This window comes from Chironomus tepperi, unplaced genomic scaffold (assembly GCF_022539635.2).
Source record: "Chironomus tepperi strain 1889 unplaced genomic scaffold, CSIRO-AGI_Ctep_v1 contig_335, whole genome shotgun sequence".
In the NCBI taxonomy this organism is placed as follows: Eukaryota; Metazoa; Arthropoda; class Insecta; order Diptera; family Chironomidae; genus Chironomus; species Chironomus tepperi.
The window spans coordinates 1,573,924-1,600,807 of NW_027226457.1; the positions used below are offsets into that span (position 1 = coordinate 1,573,924).

At 31.6% G+C, this 26,884-nt stretch overlaps 3 protein-coding genes across 4 annotated transcripts; 1 reads left to right on the forward strand and 2 right to left on the reverse strand.

Annotated features, from left to right (window-relative positions):
• Positions 1-1,202: 1,202 nt before the first annotated feature.
• Gld (Glucose dehydrogenase) lies at positions 1,203-14,376 on the reverse strand. Its single transcript, XM_070643904.1, has 7 exons — positions 14,152-14,376; positions 6,116-6,350; positions 5,957-6,008; positions 3,507-3,652; positions 2,228-3,008; positions 1,805-2,172; positions 1,203-1,688 (listed from the first exon to the last, which is right to left on the reverse strand). The coding sequence occupies exons 2-7, from the start codon at positions 6,341-6,343 to the stop codon at positions 1,440-1,442; spliced, it is 1,824 nt and encodes a 607-aa protein (XP_070500005.1). The 5' UTR covers positions 6,344-6,350; positions 14,152-14,376; the 3' UTR covers positions 1,203-1,439.
• A 2,284-nt stretch (positions 14,377-16,660) lies between these two features.
• On the forward strand, positions 16,661-18,977 carry LOC139093307 (putative odorant receptor 85e). Its single transcript, XM_070643988.1, has 7 exons — positions 16,661-16,838; positions 16,906-16,986; positions 17,050-17,196; positions 17,826-18,257; positions 18,371-18,411; positions 18,474-18,578; positions 18,686-18,977. Exons 1-7 carry the CDS (start codon positions 16,661-16,663, stop codon positions 18,902-18,904), a joined length of 1,203 nt encoding a protein of 400 aa, XP_070500089.1. The 3' UTR covers positions 18,905-18,977.
• A 1,076-nt stretch (positions 18,978-20,053) lies between these two features.
• Positions 20,054-26,078, reverse strand: LOC139093160 (alpha-tocopherol transfer protein-like). 2 transcript variants are annotated; one of them, XM_070643768.1, is made up of 6 exons: positions 21,908-22,074; positions 21,748-21,825; positions 21,470-21,611; positions 21,324-21,404; positions 20,599-21,147; positions 20,054-20,418 (listed from the first exon to the last, which is right to left on the reverse strand). In XM_070643768.1, exons 1-6 carry the CDS (start codon positions 21,950-21,952, stop codon positions 20,267-20,269), a joined length of 1,047 nt encoding a protein of 348 aa, XP_070499869.1. In that variant the 5' UTR covers positions 21,953-22,074; the 3' UTR covers positions 20,054-20,266. The 2 variants fall into 2 exon arrangements, with proteins under 2 accessions (XP_070499869.1, XP_070499870.1); XM_070643769.1 differs by lacking the exons at positions 21,748-21,825; positions 21,908-22,074 and adding an exon at positions 25,952-26,078.
• Positions 26,079-26,884: the final 806 nt, after the last annotated feature.

A 26,884-nucleotide genomic window follows, 5' to 3' on the forward strand; every position in this document is an offset into this window, starting at 1 on the left:
TATAACTAAATGACATTGTTCGTCAACCTATGTATGTCCAAGTATATGAAAGCTGTGTCGAGAATATATTAACGATCATTTAATATTTAAATTGTATTTGCGACTGCTATTTCGTAGTTGATGGCCCCTTTTACAGTTGTTAGCCCCTTATTTACTGAGTTTGTTTTCAGTCATATTTTGGATTTACTTCATTATTCATCAGGTATACAGTTTTGATAGGTTTCATAGCATTAAAAGACATAACATCAAATCATGTCCACGCTGGCATTCGGAACTTTAATAAAATATCACTCAAGAATCAAGCCATCAATCAAAAAAGACTAGACAGACTCTGTCGCAAGCAGTATCACTTAGTTGAACTTTGTTTGTATATCCATAAAAAAAGTATTAATATTTCAACTAAAGGTTTGTATGTGAATGCGAACCTTTAGATATCTATGAAAGTAAATAGTTGTTAAGTGTCATACTTGCAAAAACAATGAAGCATGTATTGTTTTCATAGACATACTTGATGATCGTGATCGGGATGGATTGGGATTGTGATCAGTTCCACTTCTTTGGAATAGCTAGATTATGAGCCATCTCATGATTAACTAGATTATGAGTCCCCAATTAAAAAAGTTTCAAATTTACGATCAAAGTAGACATGCACATTTTATTGACAATCTTAAAATATTTTATATCTGAACCATATTCCCATATAAGCCATTGAAACAAGCGCCAAATATTTATCCACGGTTTTCACGATTTCCGCGCATTCCATTGATTGTGTTAATAGCATTCATAAGTCGGTTGGGTGATTCTGTGGTTGATCCCCCTTGACCGGGTATTTGTGGAACTGATACGTTGGTGTTTGGCAATTCTGGAGTTTCAGGTACTTCTGGTGTTTCAGGGGTTTCTGGTGTATCTGGTGTTTCTGGGAGAGCTGGGACTGTTTGATTCACTGGTAAAGCTGGGACTTCAACATTTGGTAATTGAGCTACGGCAATGGCTGTGAACAATGCAGCAACAATGATTTCCTTGATGAATGCCATTTTAATGGAGTTTTTAATAGTTTTTTTTACGTTTAGACTTAATGAAAGTAATAAAACTTTTGATGTCTTATCCGTTGTATTCCTGACTTTTTATACAAAAACTAAAAGTTCAGCAGTTCCAATATAAAAATTATTATTAAATACCATAAGTAATTAGCGGTAAAGACATTCGATAAGTAAAATTATGAGTTTTATTGAACATGAATGTTATCAAATAATGACAGAAATTAAATTTGCATGCACGAAGGCATAAGTCACATTGTATGTACATTCATTTACTCACAAATTTGATTAATTCATAAAATTTATGAGTAAATTAACAGTCAAGTAATGTCTAATTTAAATTATAAAGTATTGAATTTTATGAAGCTTGTAGAAAATTTAGAACTAATCAAAAGCTTTGCCTTAACGTCCGTAAGCTCGCTTAATGTGATCGGAAGCTTTTTCAGCAATCATAACTACTGGCGCATTTGTGTTTCCTGATGTAACTGCTGGCATAATTGATGCATCGACTACTCTAACGTTTGAAATTCCATGAACTCTAAGCTCGTGGTCAACAACGGCCAATGGATCACGTGCTGGTCCCATTTTACAACTTCCTGCTTGATGATTCTCAGCTCCGGTATTGTGACGGACAGCACATTCCCAATATTCCTAAAATTACAACAATATGCTTAATTACAGTCTATAACGTCTCGCTCGAGTAGCACACATTGGCGATGGCAGTCATCCGGCTACCAACGACATGATGTGCTTAATATTCAACATACCTGAGTTCCAAATGGAATATTTTTACAAGCAGCAACTGGAGTCTTGTCAAGTTGAATACCATAAGCTTTTAATGCTGACGTTTCTGACAATTTAATTGCAAATCTGATTCCTTCAACTAAAGCTTTTATATCTTGTTCCTCATCTAGATAGTTTGCAAAGATTTTCGGTGCATCAAGTGGATCATTTGAGTTTAATGTGATATATCCGCGACTTCTTGGATGTAGATATGCTGGGAAAATCTGAAGTGATCTTGATAAGTTGCTATTGAGTTCTCCAACTTGTCCGCTGATGGCGCAGTCAGCTAAGAATCCACCAAAGTAGTATTGGATGTCAGGCTCGTCTGGCTTTTCTGCGTATTTTGTAGCAACTAAAAGGAACAGAAGATTAATATAAAATTATTGAGCAATTTCATGGTTTCTTACTTTTTCCAGTCACGGATGACACTCCGGTTCCACTCATCAATCCATCTCTAAACAGTAAATATTCCATTGCTGTAGCCCAATTTAAAGGTCTCGTGTCAGTGTCATTGATGAAGAAATTAATGAAATATGCGACGTGATTGTGGAGATTTTTGCCTACACCCGGTAATTCATGAACGACTTTAATTCCAACACGATCTAATTCATTTCGAGGTCCAACACCGCTCAACAATAAAATTTGAGGTGAGTTGACAGCACCGCCGGAAACAATTACTTCCTTTCTTATATTAATGCGTTTTCTGAATCCGTCAGCTTGTACAATCTCGACTCCAGTTGCCTTTTTAGTTCTTGGATCGATGAGAATTTTTGATGCTGTTGTGTTGACAAGAACGTGAAGATTTGGTCGTTTTGTGGCTGGTCTTAAGAATGCTCTTGCCATACTGTATCGAATACCATTTCTGTTGTTTGTGTGAGCAATCATAAAGCCTGTATTATTGGCACCATTCAAGTCTGTCTGCTTATATCCCATTTCTTCTGCAGCTTGTAAGATTGCTTTAGAAACTGGTGGTGTATATGGGAATCTCTGAACTGGCAATAAACCACCTTTACTATGATATGTAGGATCGACTTCATCCATATGTCCATTATCCTCTGACTTCTTAAAGTACGGCAATACATCACTCCATTTCCAACCAGGATTTCCCTTTGCCTCCCAATCATTATAATCTGCTGGATTTCCACGAATATACATCATACCATTCACAACCGAAGTTCCACCTAACACCTGTAATTTCAATAAATTAAATTTCTCGTTCGTTGAATATAATAAACTTTGTGAGCTTGCTGCTAGAGCTTCCGACTTTGAAAATTTATGTTTCTTTCCCAGAGTATGGCAATGAATCTATTTTTAACATGAAGATTTACACAAAGATTTGAATTAAAAACATTGAGAAGTGCGTTCAGTGAACAATTTGTGTGTTCAGTGAGCCAAAGAGCGTTCAGTAACATAAAACTTTAATCTTTGTTGACATTTCTTGCAACATTTTGAAATTTCAATTAATTCAGCACGATTTTTGTGCTGATTATTCAATGAAAGGAACTCAGTCTTCAAATATAATCTTAAAGAAGCTCAAATTTTGCAATAAATTCACGATTTTCTCATAAAATAAAGTTTTATAGCCTTTCCTATCTTCAGTAAGTTTTGATAGAAAGTAGAACAATAGAGCAAAAAGTTAACGATTCATAAGTCATGAAGTAGCAGCAATAAATGCAAATATTTTACCTTTCCTCGAGGCCAATAACATCTTTTCTCCGGCGATGATAAACAAGCACCTTTCTCCGGTTCAGTATGATATTTATAGTCAATGTCACTTCCTAGATAATTTAAGAACATGCTGGGAATTTGGGCGCCAGTCGGTTCATCGGGTCCTGTGAAATAAAAAAACAATACAGTATAATGCACAATTAAGTGTGTTGTGAACACGTATGGGATGAGAGATTTAAATAAAACAATTAAAGTTCACAAGAGCAATCATAATCATAAAGCGGCAACATAAATTCACACATTTGTGTATCCACAAATGCACCGAGGAGAAAAAAATAATAATAAAAAAATAGAAAGCATTATTGTGGAGAAGAGAAATAAGAGAAGAAAACAAAATGTTGAAAGTACGCGTTCCTATCGAGTGACTACAGCGCATTTTTGTCTCAGTGATCAAAAATTGATTAATTAACGGTTTTGAAAAATTTGAAAATTTCTGTAGAAATTTGTTAGTCCATATAAAAAATAATATTTTTAACGGTTATTTGAAATTCAAATTTTCGTATAAAATTTCTCATTCACAGCTAACTTCAGGTATGTTTTCAAATGAAAAATTTTGAGAAATATCATTAATTAAAGCATTTAGAAATAGTTTTAGGCTACCAGGCCAAGCAATAAACCAGCAACTCAATAACATGGAGCAAATGCTTCAAATCCGAGCACTCTACAAAGTCTGGTTGCTGAGTTTTCGTCTTTTCCCCAGTCAAAGTGAAATTATAAGCATACTTTTCAAAATTGCGCTAAAAAATCAGAAGCTGTACAGAGGCAGCATTAAAACAATTAAATATTTCTGCCATTTCAAATAATTCATAGTCTGCTAACAGCTGACACATAATTAGACATTGAATGAATATGAAAAAAGAGTTAATTATTCATGCATTCGAGTGCAAATTCATACATAAAATTTCAATTGTCAACACTCTTAAGTGTTTGTTTGTCTAAGCAAATGGAAATGAGGAAAAAAATGAAGTGGAACAAACGATTTGCTTGGCATTAGCAATGACAATGTCAACAAGACTAATTTTGACTAAAAAATTCTATTCACAATTCGAGTGAAGACCATAAATCATTACAATTTCAAATGTAACCCTATTGATGGACGTCAAGCTACCTACTAACCCTGTTTATTTTATAGCTCAACAGCACTCAGCTAATTGACAATAGAAAGGTAGAAGGTAAAGACATATTGAATCAAAAAATTTGCAATGCAACAATCTTTGCGTGACCCTGTAACGAATTTTTGTATTCCATTCAACGATTTTATGCTCTTCTATGAGCATTAACAAAAAAATAGACTCAAAAAAAGGCAAGCATAATCCGTTCGGTCACGAATCAATTTTGTAATACAGAAAAAAAGTTGAATTTTCATTAAATGAAGATGTGAAAAAATCTCACGGAATAATGATTCATTTCATTTGTTAATTCAAAGCAGTTTAGTCTTTATGAGTTAGAGAACTTCATTTTTCAGCCACGAATGACTGATGAGAAATAATTACTTGATGTAAATTGAAGAAAAAGAAGAAAAACAAACGTGTTGAATGAAAAATGGAAACGCAAAATGCGTGCAATCTTCAATTTAAATGCAAAAGACCTTTTGTGTTCATTTGTATATAAAAAACAGTAGCAATAAAGTAATTTTAATGAAATTGAAAGTAATAAATTATAATAGAGGTATTAAAGGGACCATAACTGTCAGATTTCTGACGGCATTACAATGTTTTAAGCTATTATGAAGCTTTAATCGTTGATGCAGGGTATTTGTAGGCTTTTCTCGCCAAAAAATGTTCATAGAGATTTATTGCTTCATTGAAGATTGCAATTTTTGAGTTGTTAAGAGTGATCTAATGATAAAATTCTAAACTAAGGTCTTTGCTCACTTCTATTTTATAGTTTGCAGTCATTAAACTTATTAAAATATCTAGATTTCAATTGAATTTTATGAATAAAAATGGGAAGTGAAGTATAAACTAAAGGGATGTGAAACTATATGTAAAAATTTTATCATTTGAAAGGGATTGAAACTTCTATTTTAAATTAATCATATTATCATTGAAATCAACAATTTGTAAAGAAATACAAATAAATTTACAAAATTACCAATATTAAGCAACAGTTAACAATCCTTGCCATAAAAAAATCCATTAAACAATGAAATACTTTCAAAAATTTTAAAACTTTATTGACTTTATCGTAAAGTCGTTCCATTATTCACAATTTCAGTCGTAATCAGTAATCTAATTCCCAATAATAATTTCGTATTATTCATTTAATAACTCCCCAGAAAATTAAAGCATTTTATGCTTCTTCACGATTTAAAGAACGCGGAATATTACTTTTTTTCATCGCATTACATTTCATACTGCAATTGTGCAATGAATACATTTTAGCCGCCTCAATGAGCACTAACTTACCCGCTTCAATAAGAAGAACTTTCCAATCGGATACTTCAGATAATCGCGATGCCTATGTAACGAAATATGCGAAACAAAAGATAAAAATGAAAAAGATTGTTTGAATTTTAAAAAAGGCAAAAAGTTCATGCATTTAGACATAAAGAAAAGAATGCTTACAACTACACTGCCTCCTGATCCACCTCCAATTACAATAAAATCATAAACATTGTCGATTTCCTGGGTGAGTTTTGGTTTTGGACGGTTGCATGGATCTTCGAGATCACATTGAGATCTAATAAAGACTTCGAGGAGTCCCATGAAAAGCATGAATGGACCACCTCCGCATAATGATGATAATGTTGGACCGGTCGATGCGGCACTAATAGGACAGTCGCACGTCACCATCTTTCACCTGTGAAAATTGATAAAGAAAAATTTATTCAAATATTTTTTTGTGTCTTGTTTTAAAAATGAAAGGTACAAAAATGGAAACATAACTTTCATCTCACGACTTTTCTTCAATTGCATTTTCAAATATGTCATGACATTAACTTTATACACAGCATCGTGATTAGATTTGCAAAATGATATTTTTCCTTCTCTGATTAAATAAGTAACAATTTTACAGTGCGACAATTGTTGTCTACGATAATAATTTCATACTTTGTAAATTATAGACTCTCATTTCGTTCAGACACAGGTCAAATGATTTTTATTGAGCAATTCTAATAATTTGGCATGTAATTGTTGTTGATTTGCAAGAAATCAAGTAGTTGGCTTAGAAATTTAAGCAATAATTATGTTTAGACTGAGTTGTGATACAACTTGAGGATGGAATATTGGGATTGGAATGATGATTTTGTTGCTTAAAGCAGTAAATACTGATAATTAAGCTTCAAAATTAGGAATTTCAATGAAAGTTGTCAAGAAATTTTCAAATATTCAAAAACCGTTAAAATGGTTAATTTAAATTTTTTGAATTTTTACCAACCGTTACAACAGAAATTTACACATTTTCTTTCAAAACCAAAACTTTATTAGCACAAAATAGTCAGAGATACGTTCCCAATTCAAAGCCTTTCAGCCAAAAATGTTATAATAGTCTTCAGTACTTTCTTCTTCTACTTCTTCTTTATATTCATAGTCAATTGGAGGAATCGTTGGCATTTTATCAATGAAACTTGTTGCATTCTGCATCATTGTCCCAAATTCTTTCATCTTGTCCACGAATTCCATTTGAGAATAAGCAAATGCAACAAAAATTGCAATTATAAAAACTCTTAACAACATTATTATTATATTTTTTCACAACAGAAGTGAAAATTTTACGTTCAATTGGACTTTTATGAGTTTAACAACTAATTGTATCCACTTTATAGTATCGTTTACAGCCGTTTAGGAAATAATGGTAATAAATTTTGCTTTTTATTGCTTACGCAGATTGCACTAAAGAATTCAATTACCTTTTTCCCTACATTTGATAAGAACAATTGCAGTAATTAATGAATTTTGTGCAAGTTGTGGTGGTGGAAGTTACATTTTGTAATTGTTATTGGGTCATCCTTTAGTGACGCTCATCAAAAAGTTTGGATTCACTCATAATCGCACATGATCCAATGGGGGGCAACCTATGTGTCGCGGCACACCTTGGAGGTAAGCCACAATCGATATCGATTACAGCATACTAGTATGCTGCGACACACAGGCTGCATAGTTAGATTAGTTGATTTAAGTAGTTTTAGACATCACTCAGTACGACAACTACCTCTAAATGATTCCAAACTTCCTTTCAAACACTAATTATGACTGTGATCCTTCTAGCCCCTATAAAGCATACCAAACTAATATTCTTTGCGACTTAAAAATAATCAACTTTATTTGCACAGTTCAAAACCAACAATTGACAATATTTATATCTATCCTGATCTTCTTAAAATCATTCACTAACTTCACCATAATCTTGTTGATTGCCATCAGGTTTCTCAGTAGTTCCTCCTTGCATTCTGTTCATCACTTGAGTTGCATTCATAATAGTGTCAATCATGTTTGAAATTATGTTCTCTAAATCACGACTCTCATCTTGAGCGTAAGCAATAGCAACAATGATTGTTACAATTATCAAAAATTTTAACCACATTTTCTTGTGAAGTTTGGATAATTAAAGGTTTAATATACTTTAAGTGAATTTCGATACTTTATGAGTTTATGGCAAATTCTATTCCTTTTTATACTGTTTTATATCAGAAAGAATTGTCACAATTTCAATTAATCATTTCCAACAATTTTTAATTACCGTAAATTGATTAAAAATGAACAAAAAAAGTCATTAATTAATTAGTGACCTAAGTGGATATTAGGGATTCTAATTCCGGTATCCCGGACGCTTTTCTTGTCCCACAATCCCGGGATTGAAGAAGCTGAGGATTGAGGATTGAGATTTTCAAATCTCGTAATTCCTGGATTGAGATTTTGTCCTAAGTCACATTCAAAGAAAAATGGGGAAAAGCCTGATTTGAGACTTAAAACAATTGCTCCCCATTCAAATGTTACCGTAAATTCTAACAACAAGTAATGTTGCTTGAATAAGTTTAAGGAATAGAACAAATGCCTCATTAATGTTAAATGTTCTAGACACAACTGGGAAATCATGTAAATTTGATGATATGTAGAATATTACAAAAATCGTGTATCTTGATTCGTGTGAAGAATACTTTGTATGGAAGATTCTATATGATTGACACACAGGCTGCATAGTTGGATTAGTTGATTTAAGTAGTTTTAGACATCACTCAGTAGAACAACTACCTCTAAATGATTCCAAACTTCCTTTCGAAGACTAATTATGACTGCGATCCTTCTAGCCCCTATAAAGCATACTTACTTACTTCCTTGGCGAAGGCGCACGAGGGCCCATTGTCGCATTTAGAATTCGTCGAAAGCTGGATCTGTCTTTAGATAACTTCTGCCAGTTTCTAATTCCCAGCACTTTTGCATCGTTGCTCACACAGCAATTCCATGAGCTTTTTGGTCTACCTCGAGTCTATAAAGCATACCAAACTAATATTCTTTGCGACTTAAAAACAAAAAAACTTTATTTGCACAGTTCAAAACCAACAATTGACAATATTTATATCTATCCTGATCTTCTTATAATCATCTATCATAATCTTCATCAGGGTCCTCAGTAGTTGTTCTTCTTGGTAGTATGTTTATCATTTGAGTTGCATTTCTTGCATGCCCCATCATGTGTCCCATTCCTCTCTCAAGACTCGTACGATCAGCGTAGGCAATAGCAACAAGGATTGTTACAATCAACAAAAATTTTAGCCACATTTTCTTTAGAAGTTTGAATAGTTAAAGGTTTAATATACTTTAAGTGAACTTCGATGGATACTTGATGAGTTTATGACATTTTCTGTTGCTATTTATACTGTTTTATATCAGAAATAATTATCATAAAGAAATGTCAAAGCATGTCAAACAATTTTTAATTTCCGTAAATTGATTAAAAATGTAAAAAAAAAGTCGTTCATTAATTAATTAGCTTTATGGAATTTCCTAAGATGTTATTAGGTGCCGTTCAAAGAAAAATGGGGGACATCATAGCCTGGATTTGAGAATTAAAACCATTGCTCCTTATCCAAATGTTACCAAAAATTCAAGTAACAAGAAATGTTGCTTGGTTAAGTTCAAGAAATAGAACAAATGCCTTATCAATGTTAAATGTTCTAGACACAACTGGGAAATCATGTAAATTTGATGATAGAATGTTACAGAAATCGTGTATCTTGATTCGTGTGAATAATACTTTGTATGGAAGATTCTATATGATTGATTGAAATGTATTATTCATTATTCTCCTTCAACTACTCATGACTAAACTTAGAATTCTCTGGAGTATGTAGAGAAGTTTGATTTTCTTTACAAATTATTATAATTGTATGTATATTAAATTTGATTTTGTTTGATTGATAGTAAGCAGAAATCGAAGTCAACTCGAATATTGAATAGAGTCAAGTAGTCTACATTTGTAGACCATAGAGAACAATAGAGAACCATAGAGTCAAGACGGCTCGAGTCAATATTTCCATAGAGTCAAATCGGCTTGAGTCAATATTTCCGAAGAGTCAAGTAGACTTAAGTCGATATTTACAAAGAGTAAAGTCGGCTTGAGTTAAGTTTTCCAAAGAGTCAAATCGGCTTGAGTCAATATTTCCATAGAGTCAAATCGGCTTGAGTCAATATTTCCAAAGAGTAAAGTCGTCTTGAGTTAATATTTCCAAATAGTCAAGTCGACTTGAGTCAATATTTCCGAAGAGTCAAGTCGGCTTGAGTCAATATTTCCAAAGAGTCAAGTCGGCTTGAGTCGAATTTTCCATTGAGTCAAGATGACTTAAGTTGACTTTTTGTAGAGTCAAAGCGGCTTGAATAGAATCAAGTCGAATGCCAATTAGTCCTAAAGACTAGGATTCCAAATTGTCCATGGATTAAAAACTATCCAAGAGTACACAACTGTTCATGAATTTATGATACAGCAGATTAAAGAATTAAAAAAATATTTCACAATTATGCTTTATAAAAAGTTTTGAAAATTTTTATTGTTATTCAGATCGCATTAGTCAGTGATTTAAAAAATTATTGTAAGGATTGCAGATGTCAGCAGTTAATGCTACTGCGCTGATGTTTTAATCCTAGTGAATCCTTAATGATTACTCAATTCATCTACAAATATGATTCAGCTGCTGGGGCACCAGTTGTTTCACCACCGATTGGAAGTGGTAATCCTGTTGGAATTGGAAATTGTAGATTTAATTGTGCTGCAGCGAGAGCCAAGATGACAAAAAGGATCAAGAATCTTAAAGCTTCCATTGTAGATTGGTTTTTTTGGTTTGTTTGTTTACTTGAAATGTTAAACTGAACTGTGATGCCTTACAGAACTTTTCAGTTCCTTTATATACTAAATTTTGTTGCTTTGAAGTATATTCATGCTCATAACTTTATTATGAAAACATCCGGAATGCATAAAATTGTAGAATTTATGGGCAATAAAGAATTTCCATTTTCAACGAATTAAACTTTTTTCACGCACCATTATAATAAGGGTCATAAAAGAAATTTGCATGGATATGACACTTTTGTTGATTATTGTAATTTCATGCTGTTTACATTTTCTACGAATGTCAACGGATGGAAGTGAATTGCAATTTTTGACAATGTTTTCTCATTTAATTAAGATTTAAATTTTTCATCACAAAAGACACAGCCAAGCAGCATAATTAATCATTTATATTACGGTAGTAAGAATACAGCACGTCACTAACTTTAAAACTGGTTGGATAATTGCAATGAAAATATTCTCTCAACGCATTGTTAATGGCTTGTCGTGAAAGAAGTCTTATTGTGGATTATTTAACTGTCCACAAAAAAAAGTCTTGAATGTCAATGTCAAATGACTTTAACTTAACAAGCATTACCTCAATTGTTATTGATTGTTAATTTACTGCTTTAACATCAATACAGAATCTCTAATTTCAATTTTCGCTACATTTATGCCAACAAAAGTTTGTCTTCTTTCTACATTGTTCGTAAAGTTCGTTGACCAATCTCTGACTAACAGATGTGTAGTCAGAATGTCATCACGTAGGAGATAGAATAGCAATAATAACAAAAATTGTTATGATACAGTTTTTTGCTAAAAAGAGGAAACTTTTCGTTTTGTTCTTCAGACTAGATTGTTGCTGGATATGGTCATTTGCTATGCTGAGTATAGTTAGATGCTTAGATACATCATGAAACCATAGAATAGTTGAGATATGTCAATGAAATCAACAAAATAAATTTTTGCAAACTCAAAATTTCAGAATTCAAATTCAAATTTCAAAAGTCCGTTAAAACATAAAACACTCTAAAATGCTCTACAATCACAGATTCCTGCTTATTTCTTACTTAAAAATATCCAATAATCCACAAAAAAAGTAGCAACAGGTTTTGTACTTGAACATCACTTTTTTTTCGGTCGAACAGAAAGAAATTGAGCCATAAAATTTGTGATTTTATACCAAAACATGTGCTGCCATTTGAATGGCATGAAAAAGAGCCACACAATGACGATCTTTTGTGTTTAATGACATTCCAATAAAATTTTTGTGCAATAAATTCAGTGGCTTTGCGGTACAAAAAATTTCTCATGCCGTATCCTTTCACATTTTAATGCTATCTACCTATGAAAATAGAGATGAGACTACAATGACATGAGACGTGTGACAAGGTTAGAACATTATTACGGTTACGTTTGGTTTTGTATAACATGGCATTTATTGGTTTTCAAGAACTATATGTGTACGGCTTTGTAGTGTTAATGGCCTTAATAAACAAGAAAATCCAGAATTTCATGGGAATTCCTATCGATTTAATGGGAATAAGGGAAATAACTTTTGATATGTATGATGTGAAAAAGCCATTTGATGGATTTTCGAGTCATTTACCTCTTGATGATGTGTTGCTCACTTAATATTAATCTCTTTTTCTCTTTTCTTAGGTAGCATTGACATGACAAATTGCTTTAGTTTGGTAATTCTTCAAGATCGTAGTAAGTTTTGAATTTTTTGCTTCAAAAGTGGATTCAGTAAATAAAAGATGCAAAAACTTTCGCTTCAAAAGTGCATTCAGTAAAAAAAGATGCAAAAGGTTTGCATCAATTTACATTCAAAGTACATTTTACTTCTAGCAGTAATTCAAATTATAAACAATTGTCATATCAAACATAAAATTAAAATCATATAGCTCGTAACTTTTTTCAAAATCTCATCAATATAATGCCGCAGAGTACATCTCAATTTACAGCCAATTTGGTAGGCCTTTCAATCATTCGAATAATATAAAAGCAATAATTTCACGAAAAGGTTAAAAGTGAACACTTTTTTTCTCATCTGTTGATCAATAAATAAAAAAAAATCAATCCATGAATGAGTGAGTGAAAGACTGTAAATCACAAGTGAGTAATCATTGACGTTTCATCACTTTTGATGACCTTTTTGTTTATTTATTTTATTTTTTGGATTTTCTGTTTAATATTGTTCTGATTAAGTATTGAAGTGGGAATTTACAATCTCTTATCGATGGGTTTTTTAGGGTCATTTAGAATTTTGGAATTTTCAAAACAATTTCTAATGCGACTATGTAAAGTGGGAATTACCGATAAGATGTATTATTGTTTGAATTATTTTGATCAGACTCATGACAAATATGACTTTAATTGTATTATTGTAGCTAATATTATGTTGATTATATTTGAAAAGTTTATTACATTTTAATTTGACTTTATAACCGTCGTGAAAAATATGAAAGAAATTTTTAAGATAAATTTTCATAGTTTCACACCCTTCTTGTTATTTTTTAGTATTTTTCAAGAATTGGAGCATAAAACATCGAAAAAAGTATCTTAATTTGATTATTAGCATTAATTAATTGTATACTGGATTAATCAGAAATCTAGTAAGCATTTAACATCACTATTTTGTCAATCTATCATGTAGAAATTAAGTCTGTTCCACATAATATGTAATTAAACAAACTAATCCACAAAGGAGCTTTACGATCCAAAAGAACATCACACAACATCGTGCCCACAACAAATTACATTTAAATACCATCGTCTTACTTCCAAATTATTCAAAAGCTACAACAATATTTACCCAAGGGCATGATTATCCTAAATGAGTACTAATTTCTTTTATTAAATAAATTTTTTACTGCCATAATTTCAACTTTAGTGCTGTCAAGATGCTTATTATTTGATTATGTCAAGTAAGTTGCAAAACAGTAATAATAGCAAGTCCAATCGTCTTCAACTGAAGCGAGTCGAAGCAATAATGCTATTTTGTACCTTTCTAATATCATTGATCCATTTTAGAGTGACTCAATAAACATCAAATTAATGAAAAAAAATTATAGAGAATCATTATTGTTCACAGTTGGAAGTAGTCGAAGATGCAAGAGCCGTGTATATTGCAAGAGACCAATTCTAAGCATAATGAGATGAAGTAACAATTGAATTTCGCAAGATCACTTCTTTTCCCTTTTGGACTATTTTCTATATTGCGACTTTTTATTTACAATTGCTGATAAACTTTAGCACCTTTGAGACTTTATTTTTTGTGTTGTGCTTCCAATCAGTACTTTTCATTATCACTAATTCAATGGCAATTCATTACCTTTTGTGTAAATCTTATGCAAATTTTTCGATTTTTCTCAACTCAACAGTTCTTTTCAATTAGAAATAATTCACTCTATGGCCTTATTTAATACATAAAACACTAATGTCTTGTGGGAAAAATTCAATTTTTCACTGAGCACTTCACTAAAAAAACCTTTTTTTTTATGTATGTATGCCTCTAAGCCGATCTTTTTACTTCACTTCGAGTCTATTCAACGGAGGCTTACGCTTGACTGAGAGTACTCTTTTGAGCTTCATCGTACTTTATAATCTTTTTCTCATTATAAGTATAATAGCACTTCGCTCAGGAGTAAAAAAGTCTTTTTTTTTTTGAGATTTCTTTTTCTTTACAAAACACTCAAAAGTTAAATAAAGAAGAAAGTAAAGAGATGAAAGAGACTTTTTTTTTGTGCTGTGCTGTTGTTTATGGATGGAAGCTAAAATACTCATTTTTTTTTTGTTTGTTCGGGAGATTATCAGGCTCGTGTGTTGACAAAATTGTGACTTAATTGGAATTTCAGATCGAATTTAAATTTTTTGATAATCTTGATAAATGAATTTCTTTTCTTTCTTTTTGTTGAAGTTCAGTGAATTTTTGGTGATGCTTGAGGGGAATGCTTCTTAAATTTTATGCAAAAATTAATATTTGATGAGATTTTATTTTAATCTTCAAACGAGACCGATTAGACAGGTTTTTATAGATATGACTAACTGTATGTCTAGTGATAGGGATTACAAATCGCTACTAGACGACATTTGTCGATTTTGAACTAGACATGCAGCTAGTCAAATACAAACATGAACACTTGAGGAGCAATCAATAGTTAGCTGGCATGTGTACTAAGGTGTTTGGTTCTTGAGATCGGCTTCTGATGGGAATCGAGGCCATGAACTCATAAAACGTATAATACAGATATCTGGTCTGTTGGTTAACCACTCAGCCTTGTTCTTGCAATGGTTCGATACCCTAGATTTTACTTCACAGATTCTAATAGAATTTCAGTTTTGTAAGCTAATTTTCATGAAATTTAAAATGATTATAAGCAGGTACACAATTTGTTGTCTGCAGACAGTGAAAGAGAAGATGTTCTTTCCTTCGCGCAATCAAAAGATTCCCGCTCTATATTAATTTGACTGCAGAGTCAATGTATCTTTTATATCTTTTTTATTCATAATCCTCTCTCTGATTTTGATGACGATTATGGTTAAGTATTTCCTTAAAATAATTTAATGCAGAACAGGCAACCGAATTGAGTCAAAAAAGTTGTTATCGTGAGTTGTGGATTAATGTTGGCCACAGTGAATCATTTTTGGATTTTTGTTAAAAAATCGAGCTTAGACTACATCTAATATTCAGTCACTCAAGCACACAAAACTCCTGAATTCAATTTTTATTAACCGCAGCTATCCATAGTAAGGCCTTTATATTTAATTAAAGGCTGAATAAACACTAACAAGAGTAAAATTCATTTCACTCATATTTCACAGTTCCAGTTTTTTTATGAGTTCCAATTTTTTCCACAGCATATCCATTATTATTGAGTTTAAAGTTTAAATTTGATTGATGGCAATTGCTGGGTTTTGGTTTTTTTGGTGCTAAAATCTCATGAATATTTATTGAACTGTTGAATTTTTTATGATGTGTCCTGTCATTTGCCTACCTTATAATTTGTTATTTAGGTGCTTGAGATTTAAAAGGAATCGACTGGATTTGTGGAATTGAATGGAGGATATTGCTTAATTTATGTAATTAAAAATTTTTAGCCTACCCTCTGGCTACGCCCCTGACAAGCATTCAAGTAGCTTGGAAGAGTTTGATTAAGTTTGACCAATTTGAGAAGTCATGCGGGAAGGATGGAAGTTAAAACCAATACTTAATTGTAATGTTATTGTGTTCGGAACCTTACTAATTCTAAGGTTCTAGAGAAACAAGTTTACCTCTCCTCAACAAAGTCCGAGAGGGATTCGAGCCACGTCATACAATTTCCAGTCACATGCTCTTACCACTGAGCTATCCGGGGTTATCGGGGATAGTTTGCGAGCGTGGCACAAAACTCACTTAAACCTTCTTTTCCTATCTACACAGCTCTTACTATTTTATTGGACCACAGCACAAATCCAGCAATAATTAATAATAAAAATTCGAAGAATAGGTCAAGTCGGCATTTCCACCGGAAAAACTTTTCATCGCTTTAAAATGTCTGAAAAATTCATCAAAAAAAAGTTCAATTCCTTTCAATAAAAAGACATTTCAATTCAAAAGACATGCTCAATTTTAAAGCTGAATTCTAAACAAACAGACCAAAGTTCTGGGCCACAATCATAGTATAGTGAAGAGACTTAAAATGGATTATTTTGTCATTCACAAGAGATTTGCTAAAATTGTTTCATTTTTACCACTCGAGTTGCGCTTCATACCAGAAAAATATAAAGTCCTAAAATACATCATCAACGGTCTGTTCTTCATATTTTGGCATATCGTTGTTCTACATCTTTTCATACTGCAAATGAAGACATTTCATTTAAATTTGGATGAGAATCTGGACGAGACAATAAATTATCTCATGACGGGTAGCATTTATGGCTATGGATATTTTATTTTATGCTACATGCAAATTTATTCAATTAAATTTTTAAAACTAATTGACTTTGCCAACAAAAACTTTCGTACGCGATCGGCAAAAGGTAGGATAAAGCTCAAAAAAACTTTTCTATGATAATATTTTTGTAATCCAGTTTGCATAACATTAAGGCTTGACGTTCATCAGTGTCGACGAAAGCGTTCAAACTTCAAGAAAATTTATTATCATATGGAATGTGGCATGTCTCATCGGTGAGGCTTAACATTCTATATCACATTCATAATGTTTTGAATTATTAATTCCTTTAAAAACAGGGACATACGGTTGGATTATTTATCCTATTGTTGCGATGAGGTGGATGCTTCCGTTTGATATTTGGTATCCGTTCAATGTAAATGCTTTTGGGGGATTTTCAATGGCGTACATATTTCAAATATTTGGGCAAACTTATGTTGGATTAGGTGAGTATGTGATGAAGTTCCTGTGAAATGGAGTTAGTGGAGTGCATTTTGTGTTGACAATGCTGATAAGTTGGTATTTAAAGTTGGTGATAAATACTTTTTCTACATGCTCAAGATCTATTGTATTGAAACTACATGACAAATATAAATGACTTTCTATGGTAAAATATCAAATTTCTAAAGTGAACACGAAAAACGGATTCGGTTTCGCCTCGGTTAAAAAAAATACCGTTAAAAATTCAAATTTCAGTGTGACGTTAAAAATTCAAATTTCAAAAAACCGTTAAATTTTCAAATTTTTGAAATCCGTTAAAAAGTTAATATTTCTTTACGATTTAAAATGTCCAATTACTTCCACATTTAAAGTAAATACATCAAAAAAAGTTTCATTCAATCTTGCCATAAACAAGAATCTGACAAGATTTTATTCTGTAATTCAAAGATGTCAAAACTTTTTCCTGATTGATGAATGGTCAAAAAGGAAAAACTTTGGCAATGATGAAAAGAAAATTACTTTTGGCATGAAAATTTTCTTTAAAATAAATTTCATTTTAAATGTAGTCACAGTAAGTTTGGGGTAGTTTAAAAACTTTTCATGGGATATATTCCATAAATCATATGGCAAATAATTTATTGCAAAAGAATTTATCATCTTTTGTTTTTAATGTCCTTTCCCAAAACAACCAATAAATCATTTTTAAAAGGATATGGTATGAGCAGCGGAATGTATGCTTCTTTCGTCATGATGTTGTGTGGGCAGTATGACATACTCTATGCAAATTTGAAAAATTTAGGAGCAACGACTCAAAAGAAGTGTTCCAAAAAGATTGTAGAGCAATTTAAAATTAAGCAGATGAACTTTAAAGCCGAAGAGCAGGAAGTCAATCAATATTTAATGTCGACAGAGAGGATTGACAACTCTGATCCATCAGCTCGGGTTTATCTTGATGAAATGGATGCTTTAGCTGATTGTATGAAACATCATGAGATGATACTTCAGTTTGGGAAGATGTTGCAGGATGTGTACAGTATATTTAGTTCCTCAAAGTTGTTCTACTCAAGTAAGTTGACCCAACATCCAAGATGGAGACAAACTTTCATGATTTATTGCAAAAAATTAAGTTTTAATGATAAAAATCGATCAAAAATAAACAATTTTCATTCACATCCACAGCATTCCTACAATGTTTTCTAGCGTACGCCCTATCATCAATGGTAAGCATGAACTATTTTTTCATTTACCATACAAACAAATGACCAACTGTCAAACTTATCAGATGGAATTTTCATGGATAAAAATGGGAAATTTATTCAATTATTTTTCACTATGCTGCTTCGAGTTGTTACTTTTTTGCTATTGTGGTGAGATTTTAAAACATCATGTAAGCATATATCTACAAACCCTTATGACTTTTATTTATTCATTTTCTAATTGCTCTATTCAAACTTTTCAATTCGACTTTTATTTTTTTGTCATTGTTATTATTAGAGCTGTAGATGTGGAGAAGCCTTAATGCGATCAAATTGGGAAAGTTTTAATGTGACCATTCGACGTGGTATGATAATTATCTTATCGTACGCCATCAATCCAATAGAATTATTGGGAATGAAAATTAATGCATTAAATGTTGATCAGTTTCGAGCTGTGATGGGAACGACGTTCTCATACTATACACTTTTAATGAAGATGAAGGAGCGACGTTCTTGAAAAAGTTGTGATTATTAATTGGACATATGAACTGAATTAGTTTTAAATGTCTAGAAACTATCGATTATCTATTAGTGAGTTGGATATAAAATGTTGTTGATGGATTTTGGAATTATAAATTTTGAAATTGAACATTTGTGATGAATGAATACTGTTTTATATGCTTTAAATTATTTAGAATTCCAGACTTTTGCAGTTCAAAAAATTTGAATTTTAAAGTTCAAAAATTGACCTTTTTAAGTTCAAAACTGAACCTTTAGCATTCAAAAATTGAATCAAAATGAATAGAATCTGGTCTATTATCAATGGCTCAAGTACGTTGCACCTGGATATTCTCCTTGACATCATGATGTGCTGTCAAGACCCTCCGCTACGAATAAAAATATAAAAATTTAAATAAAAAGTCAAAAAAGTAAATATTTGTAGCTAAATATCAAGCTTATGATAATTGTTATTTCAAGATTATCATTGAATTTTGAATCTGCAGCAAAATTATTTTCAAATCGATAACAATATGCAACAAAACAGCTTATTCCAAATTTATAATATCATCAGAATTGCAAATAAAGCAGTATGAGAACAACAATTATTAGTATAAGCTGATAATGAATCATAAAAATCAATAATCCTGTCAATTCCAGATTATTGTTGCATTTTTGGAATAGAAGCTTAATGAAATTTGAATAATATGTCAACTGTCGTTTAATATTCAAATTATATTTGCAACTACTATTAGTTGATTTTTCCCTTTTATTGTTGTTGACCCTTTCATGTGAATATTTTAGTCTGATTTAGAATTTCGTAGAATAAACATCTCATTTATCAAATCCTTAAGGATGTATTATCAACAAATAAGCATTGCTAATTTACATTCCAACAAAGATAATTAAAAACACAAACTTCAATTCTAGAAAACATTAATTTATTTAAGCAAAAACTATTGATTTAAGATAAACAAAAGCAATGACATGAAAATGGTTACTAAGTTTAGCTACACAAATTCAATTGCCAAAATCTTCGATTATTAATATTATTTCTAATCGTATTATTGCAGTATCCATTAGCTATGACAAAAAACCTATTGTATAAGATCTATTTAATGTTGAAAATCACAACCAGAGAAATTGTCAAAATCATAATAATAAGAAATTTAGTTCCGAATGCAAAAGAAGAGAAAAACTTTTTATTTCCAAAAAATTATAAAATAATAAAAAAAAAATTGAAAAACTCAACACAAAGCAAACTGAATGCAAATCGGAGGAGGCTTCACGTAACACAAAAATTGTTCATTTTTTTTAATTTGTGCAAATTGTGTCGGAGGACGGGTTTATGCACTTTTGTTTGCAGCTTAATGAAATTCGTTTAATCGATGGAGAGTTGACGGAATGAGCCATCGACACCAAAGAGATCTGTTTCAGCACGAGCACCACCTGGACGGAGGCTTTCATTGGCCTTTGATGCTTCTTGGTCCTTGAACCATTGAGTGTAATCTCTGATCTTATTTCTCCATTGTTCTGAAAGAATTTAATTAAGTTTTAGCTTCTAAGTAAAAAGATTTTAATTAAATCTTGAGCAGCATAAAGCACATTCCTTTGTTGACGTCTTTGTAGCTGTATCGGTATTTTGTGGTTGGATATCAGCTACGGTGATATCAACAAACATGTTATTTTGCTGCCAGAAAAACTAGTTCTTACCATTGAGATCCTTGATGGTTCCAGCGTTACCGCCATATTCAGATGGGAGCATTTCTTTTGGAACGAATTTATAAAGATCGTCTAAGTTACTGTGAATGTGAATACGTTCACGGATCTTTTCTTTGAGGAAAGGCTTGACAAAGTTGACGATAGTATCGACAAGTGGTGAAACGTTAATGACATGGACTTCCTTTAATCTAACTGGATAAGCCTCCTGAACACAAACTAAGAATTTCTTAACGAGAGTTGGTGTGAATTTAGCAAAATGTGTTGGAGTTGCAACACTAGCATCAAGTACGTAAACATCACCGGCAACGCCAGTTTTCTCTTCATACAATCGAATGTCACCGATCATCAATGCTAATTTCATACCATCAGCGACATTATTTGGCATATTATCACGATCGACGGCCCTGAGACAGACAACACGGCAACCGCCTGGTGTAAGACCTGGGAGTGGTGGCATATCAGCAATATCCATAATTTCGGCTAATTCCGGGCGACTAATATCACGGTTGGTAAAGAATTCGGGGATTGCATTACGCATGGCTAAATTAAAAGAGACAAAAGATTAATAAAATGTGGCTTTTAATGGCTTAGTCATAATTTCTCGAAAATGGGACACGATTGTAGTTTCTGCAAGGTTTTAACCTTGAACACATCTCAAAAACAGTCATGACCGGTTAGGTATAATTTTTATAGTCAATAAAATTTAAGATCCTTACTGTAGTACATATCAAGTTTTTGCTTGACTTTCTCTAAGCTGAATTTGCATCCACGCAAGAATGTGGTGAGACGTTGGTCATCTAAAAGGCAGAAGAGAAGGTAATCATTAAGTACAAAATAACTTACATCTCAATGTCAATCATACCCATGTCTTTTGGCAAATGAGGTTGCTTATCGAGCCACTCACGGATGATGACAATGTCCTTTGCAATGGTATCAGCATCAGGTTCGCGTAATTCTTCGCGAATTTTGGCAGACATATCACCGCTTGGTTGAACGAGAGACATCTAGTTATTAGGAAATGTAGCAGAAAAAAACACAAAAAGTATTATTGTATCATGTTTAGTGGGTCAATGGAAGTAACGAATGCATTTTACAGCACAAGAAATAAATGTTGTAATAAATGGCAATTGGAATATGTACTTCTGGTAAATCAAGGTAAACTGGTACATATGCTTGGCGTTTCTTGCTTATTTTCTTCTTTGGTACGCTTTTATCCAACTTTATGTGAAATGTAATGGAATAAAAAAGATTTAATCTTTAATAAAATGCTATTAATACTCAGAAATCGACACATTATTACTTGATTTTCATCTTTTGGTGCTAAATTTTGTAGAAATTTAAACATTTTGAAATTGATGTGTTAATTTCTACGTTATTTGTTATTTTAAAAATATAATGACACACAAAAAAGTAAGAAAAAATCAGTAACTATCTTCCGTTGATGTTTATTACTCGAAATATTATTCACTACTGCGACATGAACGAGTATGAAGGTAGAGAAGTTGTTGAAAAAATAGTCTTGCATTTACGTTTAAAAGTCAACTTATTTTCAATACATTCAATGCCTACTATTTATCTCATTCATCTATACTTTACATTGCCTACAGAGTTGATAGGAGTATTCAATGTAAGCCGGATTTGACATTTTCTACGAAATATTAACGACTTTTAAGATTTAAAATTTAACGGCTTGAAAAAATTCAAATTTTTGAACTTTGTCATTGAAAGTAATTTTTCAACAAAACACGTGAAAATTTACTAATTTAGTGAAAAAACGTGTTTAAAAGCATATAATTAAGGATTTAACTCATCAATAAGCTACAGTTCGTCTAAAATCAAGCGATTAAATTCAAAATCATCACAAAAATCAACTCTGCGTTCAAATTTTCACACAAAATATTTCACATTTGACAATTCAAATCATCATCGTCGCATTTGATAATGATATCAATGTATAAGAATATTATTAGCATAGTTGAAGATCCACAAACAAATTATATCCATTAGTAATTGGGAATAAAAGGTAAGAAGAGCGAGAAGATAATGAAAAAATATTACACAATATTACCAAATGATGCGAAGGTCAGTACCATTGAGAGTGACATACAAAAAGAAGAAAATGTTATTTAATGAGACATGCGGGTATGAATAAGTATTGGTGTGTTTGGTGTGAATGAACGTAAGCAATTCAGAAGACCTAGAAGGAGGAAGCTTTATTAAAAACTCTTTGTCACGCAATATCTGTTTTTGTCAATAGGCCATTTTTCTTGCTGCTCCCTAAAAATAGCGTCAATTTTCATTATCAAAAAATTGTTTAAAGTTCTGTATCGGACAGTTTAATCAAATTAAAGAGAATGACTAAAAATTTGCATCTGCGGAAAAAAATCGAACTTTCCAAAGCATATGCTGAACATATGACTGAACGGTAATTCCATTCATTCTGCAGCTGTAGTTTGAAATCTAGATTCAAGTTCATTCAAATCTAATACAAAAGATATATATTTTTTGTGTTAATTAGAGAATATCGAAATTGAATATACAACTTTAATTAGTGAGCATTTACAGTGAAAAGCAATCTATGAAAAAATTTCTTCTATGTATCTAATTTATCATAAAAGTCAAAAAACTTGCTAATTTCATTACATAATTAATTGGTTAAATTTATTAGAACATAACAATTTAAGACGTTATATTATTGTGCTATTGTTGAGTTGTTAATTCCATAAAGTAAGCTAAAATCCAACAGCATGCAGCAGACGAGTATTCAAGCGAATCATCACGAATGAAGCTATTTAAATTCATTCTACGTTTCATGCTGCTTCTGTTTTTATGTACTTTTTTATGAGAATATAGTCATTGAATACATGCATGATGTAAATAAAGTGAATTTTATCTGAAACATACGATAGACGATTTGCTATAGAATGACCATGCACCATGCTATTATAGAATCTACACATGTGCATCCATAAGGTTCTAAGGTTGCAAATGGATGCATCAAATTGTAATTAAATCTGTTTAAGTATTAAGCTCACGATTTAAAATTACGAAAATGTGTTGTGTTCGGTACATTAGTAGTTTATGTTAATTGGAATAACTGGAAATGTATTTTGCTCAGAGGCATAGCCGGAAGAAGGAGGGTTGAATCCCAAATCTCAAGGGGCCCCTGATTTTGCTTAGTATCCAAAATGAACTACACATGAGAGTATTGAGGCATCAAATTTGTACAAGTCAAAATACACATTTTGTAATTTCAGAACAATCTATAGGAAACACCAAAGCACAAAACATTTTTTTGATTGACTTGTCTGAAGCAATTCTCTCTTATTTCCAAAAAGTTTATTATGCCTTCATTGTTATCATGTCAGAAAACCATAATGTTGAACTCAATATTTTCTTCTAGAATTTCTCTAGTCATGAGATGGATTAAGAAGATTTAATTGTGATTTTAAGAAATTTTATAAAATTAGAAATAATTGCCGACATTTCACACATCTAGTTCCGGTGCAAAGATTCGCAACAACTATCAACAGATTCTCTGAAACGATTTATCTTATAACTTAGTAAATAATTTGATTGATATTAATGAGTAGATGAGGTTAATAAGAAGTAAGAATGAATGAATTTGTGTCTACGAGTCTACTCTATCATATATTTTTATGGTGCATGAACATTACTTAATAATCGTTACTGAGAAAACTTAACACAGACTAGTAAGATTCAGTTCCTTATAAATATTCATTTGACGTGCAACTAATTTGAGTTAAGGTGAAAGTTCATGAATGATTCTGTGTTATTTTTTGCATTATTGCGATAATGCTGTTGCCGCTTGCTTGAGTAATTATATAGCGGTATAAAATTTCCATAAGTTTTTCTTACTTTACAATTACTGTTTTGTGTTTATATAAATTGAGATCATGATACACATAATGATCATCATTGCGGTCATCCACAAAATTCAATTATTTTTTTTTTACTGAGAAACAGTTCATCTAATGATATTTTCATGCCAAATTGCGTGAATTTTAAATTGATGGAAATATTTCCTTTACAACTAGAGTCGAAAAGGAAATTACAAAAGATATTACAAATCTATGGCGTGGTTGCTGTGTGTGATTGAGAGATCTTGTAATTGAAGAATAAGAAAAACTTCTTTTTTTTTGAATCATCATCATTTCTGTTAAATATGCACAATTAAAGTTTTTAAGTTTCTTTTTTCTGTGTGTAGATTTAAATCACGATAATTTTGAGTATTTTATTACGATGAAGAAGTTTTTTTTTCTTGTTGAGAGTTAATGAGTTTGACTTTGTGTTGTTGGGAATAAAATATATATTTATTGGATTTTTTGGGTGAGCCAATTAAATAGATGGATGTTTAATTAAATGAATACATGTTAAGTGAGAAAAAGTTTTGAGTTTGTTCTGAATTTTTTGAAACTTTTTGCAAATTTTAGTTCTATTTGACTGAGTATTGAGCAGTCAGCTGACTCAAATGGCATACTTTTGAATATTTTAAAAACGAGTTTAAGAACCTGAGTTCCAAGTTGATTCGAACGCCCAAATCAACTCAATTTGAGGTCTGCAACAGAGTCAAATGTGAGCTACTAGGAGATTTTAGAATAAATTCCAAATAACTGAATTTTGGTTCTAATTAATCAATCTACAACTGTGGTGGGCAATAAGTGTGTTGTGGCACATCGTGCGGTTTCAGTCTTGACTAACCACCAAGGTTTGGTACAAAATAGATTGTCCACCACCGGTCTATATTGCCGATATTTTTGTGACATTTATGCAAAGTTCTAAGAAAGATGTTGAAGAATCTATTTTTGAACGTCTATATTGAACAAGCTTCAAAATTCAAACCAACTTTTTTGGATTTTAAAAGATTCTTGCTGCATTTTAACAAAACTTTTTAAACAGTTTCTAGCTTAATTTGCTAGATTTATCTTTGTAAAACTCATCCCTGAGGTTTTTAGATTACATCAACACCTTTCATAATCTTTTCAAATTGCTGCTTCTATTGTGGTCAATCTTAATTATTCATTAATTTTAAAACTTCTCAATTCAAATTTAAATTCAGACCTTAATTCAGATTAAATATTCATAGACAACATTGAAAATCACTAAACTTTATAAATTAATTCCTCAAATATTTTGAACAGTTTTGAAAATTCACAAATTTCCATTGAATTCACTTTTAACTTTTTAATCCTTAATTATTCATCCATTGGCGCACCCTCACAAATATTGTCTTTAATATCCTCAAAATGATTCACATTTTTTTATCAAAACATATTCCAATTGTCACTTATTAATCCTAAACACATGTTCCACTGGCATTTACCTTTATCAAAAAATTAAGATAAAAAAATTTGAAACTAAACAAAAAATAATATGGAAACTTTTTTAAGCTGCTACGCAAAGGTCTAGTTGATTTGCACTGATAGATAGCTGATGTACAACTAAAGCTTAAACACAAACTCTTCCGATCTATATACCCTCGTTAGCTCGCGAAAAGCGTAATGTATAATTGCTGAAAAAACGGCAAAATACAATTTTTTTTCTTATTGTTTAAAATCTCATAGCGCTACTTTATTGCTATTTTCCTCTATCGTGTTTTGAGTAAATTTCTTCTGTGTTAAAGCAGTGTTGAAAATGTATGGAAGAAAGTTTCCCATATATGCATGAGATGTCTGTTGATTGTGTGTACTATATGAAATATGAATTCTATACTTATAATTGTATTTGTGCGATGCTTCTTTATGCTGAATTACATTTCTTTTGTTAATGAGTTTTGATGTGAGTCAGAGTCGGGGTGTGCGAGCTAAAAGAAAAGATTGAATAATTAATTATTTAATTAATTAAGACGATTAGAACATTAAGTAGTGAATTATTTCGGATTTTTGAAGGTTTTTATTAGAATTTTAATTAAAATTTAAACTTTTTTTTGATGAATTAAGTTTTGAAGAAAAAGTGAGTAGGCTTTTGGTTCATATATACGATATATTGCTTTTGTTTATAATCGGATTGGAACCAATTAAAAGGGTACGAGTACATCATTAAACCTAATGTAACGAATGTACCCAGCTACAAATCGTGTGTCCAAGATATTGCAAAGAAAACCATCCATAGAATCGAAAATCAAACATGACCTGGGATTGAACCTTGGAACTTTGTCATGTAAGGCCACTGATGTGATTTTATCACTCTTTTAAATTTACTAAATTCTGCTGAATCTGAAAAAAATGCTGAATAGTGAGAAAATATTGCTGAATGC

Coding starts and splice junctions, on each gene's coding strand:
- LOC139093160 (XM_070643768.1), bottom strand. CDS start 21,952: ATGTTTAAATTTCTACAAAATTTAGCACCAAAAGATGAAAATCAA. Junction 21,826..21,907: donor CACCAAAAGATGAAAATCAA/GTAATAATGTGT, acceptor TTTCACATAAAG/TTGGATAAAAGCGTACCAAA. Junction 21,405..21,469: donor TCATTTGCCAAAAGACATGG/GTATGATTGACA, acceptor TCTGCCTTTTAG/ATGACCAACGTCTCACCACA.
- LOC139093307 (XM_070643988.1), top strand. CDS start 16,661: ATGAAGACATTTCATTTAAATTTGGATGAGAATCTGGACGAGACAATA. Junction 18,258..18,370: donor CTCAAAGTTGTTCTACTCAA/GTAAGTTGACCC, acceptor TCACATCCACAG/CATTCCTACAATGTTTTCTA. Junction 18,579..18,685: donor GTGAGATTTTAAAACATCAT/GTAAGCATATAT, acceptor TGTTATTATTAG/AGCTGTAGATGTGGAGAAGC.
- Gld (XM_070643904.1), bottom strand. CDS start 6,343: ATGGTGACGTGCGACTGTCCTATTAGTGCCGCATCGACCGGTCCAACA. Junction 3,009..3,506: donor GTTATTGGCCTCGAGGAAAG/GTAAAATATTTG, acceptor TTGAAATTACAG/GTGTTAGGTGGAACTTCGGT. Junction 2,173..2,227: donor GTCATCCGTGACTGGAAAAA/GTAAGAAACCAT, acceptor TGTTCCTTTTAG/TTGCTACAAAATACGCAGAA.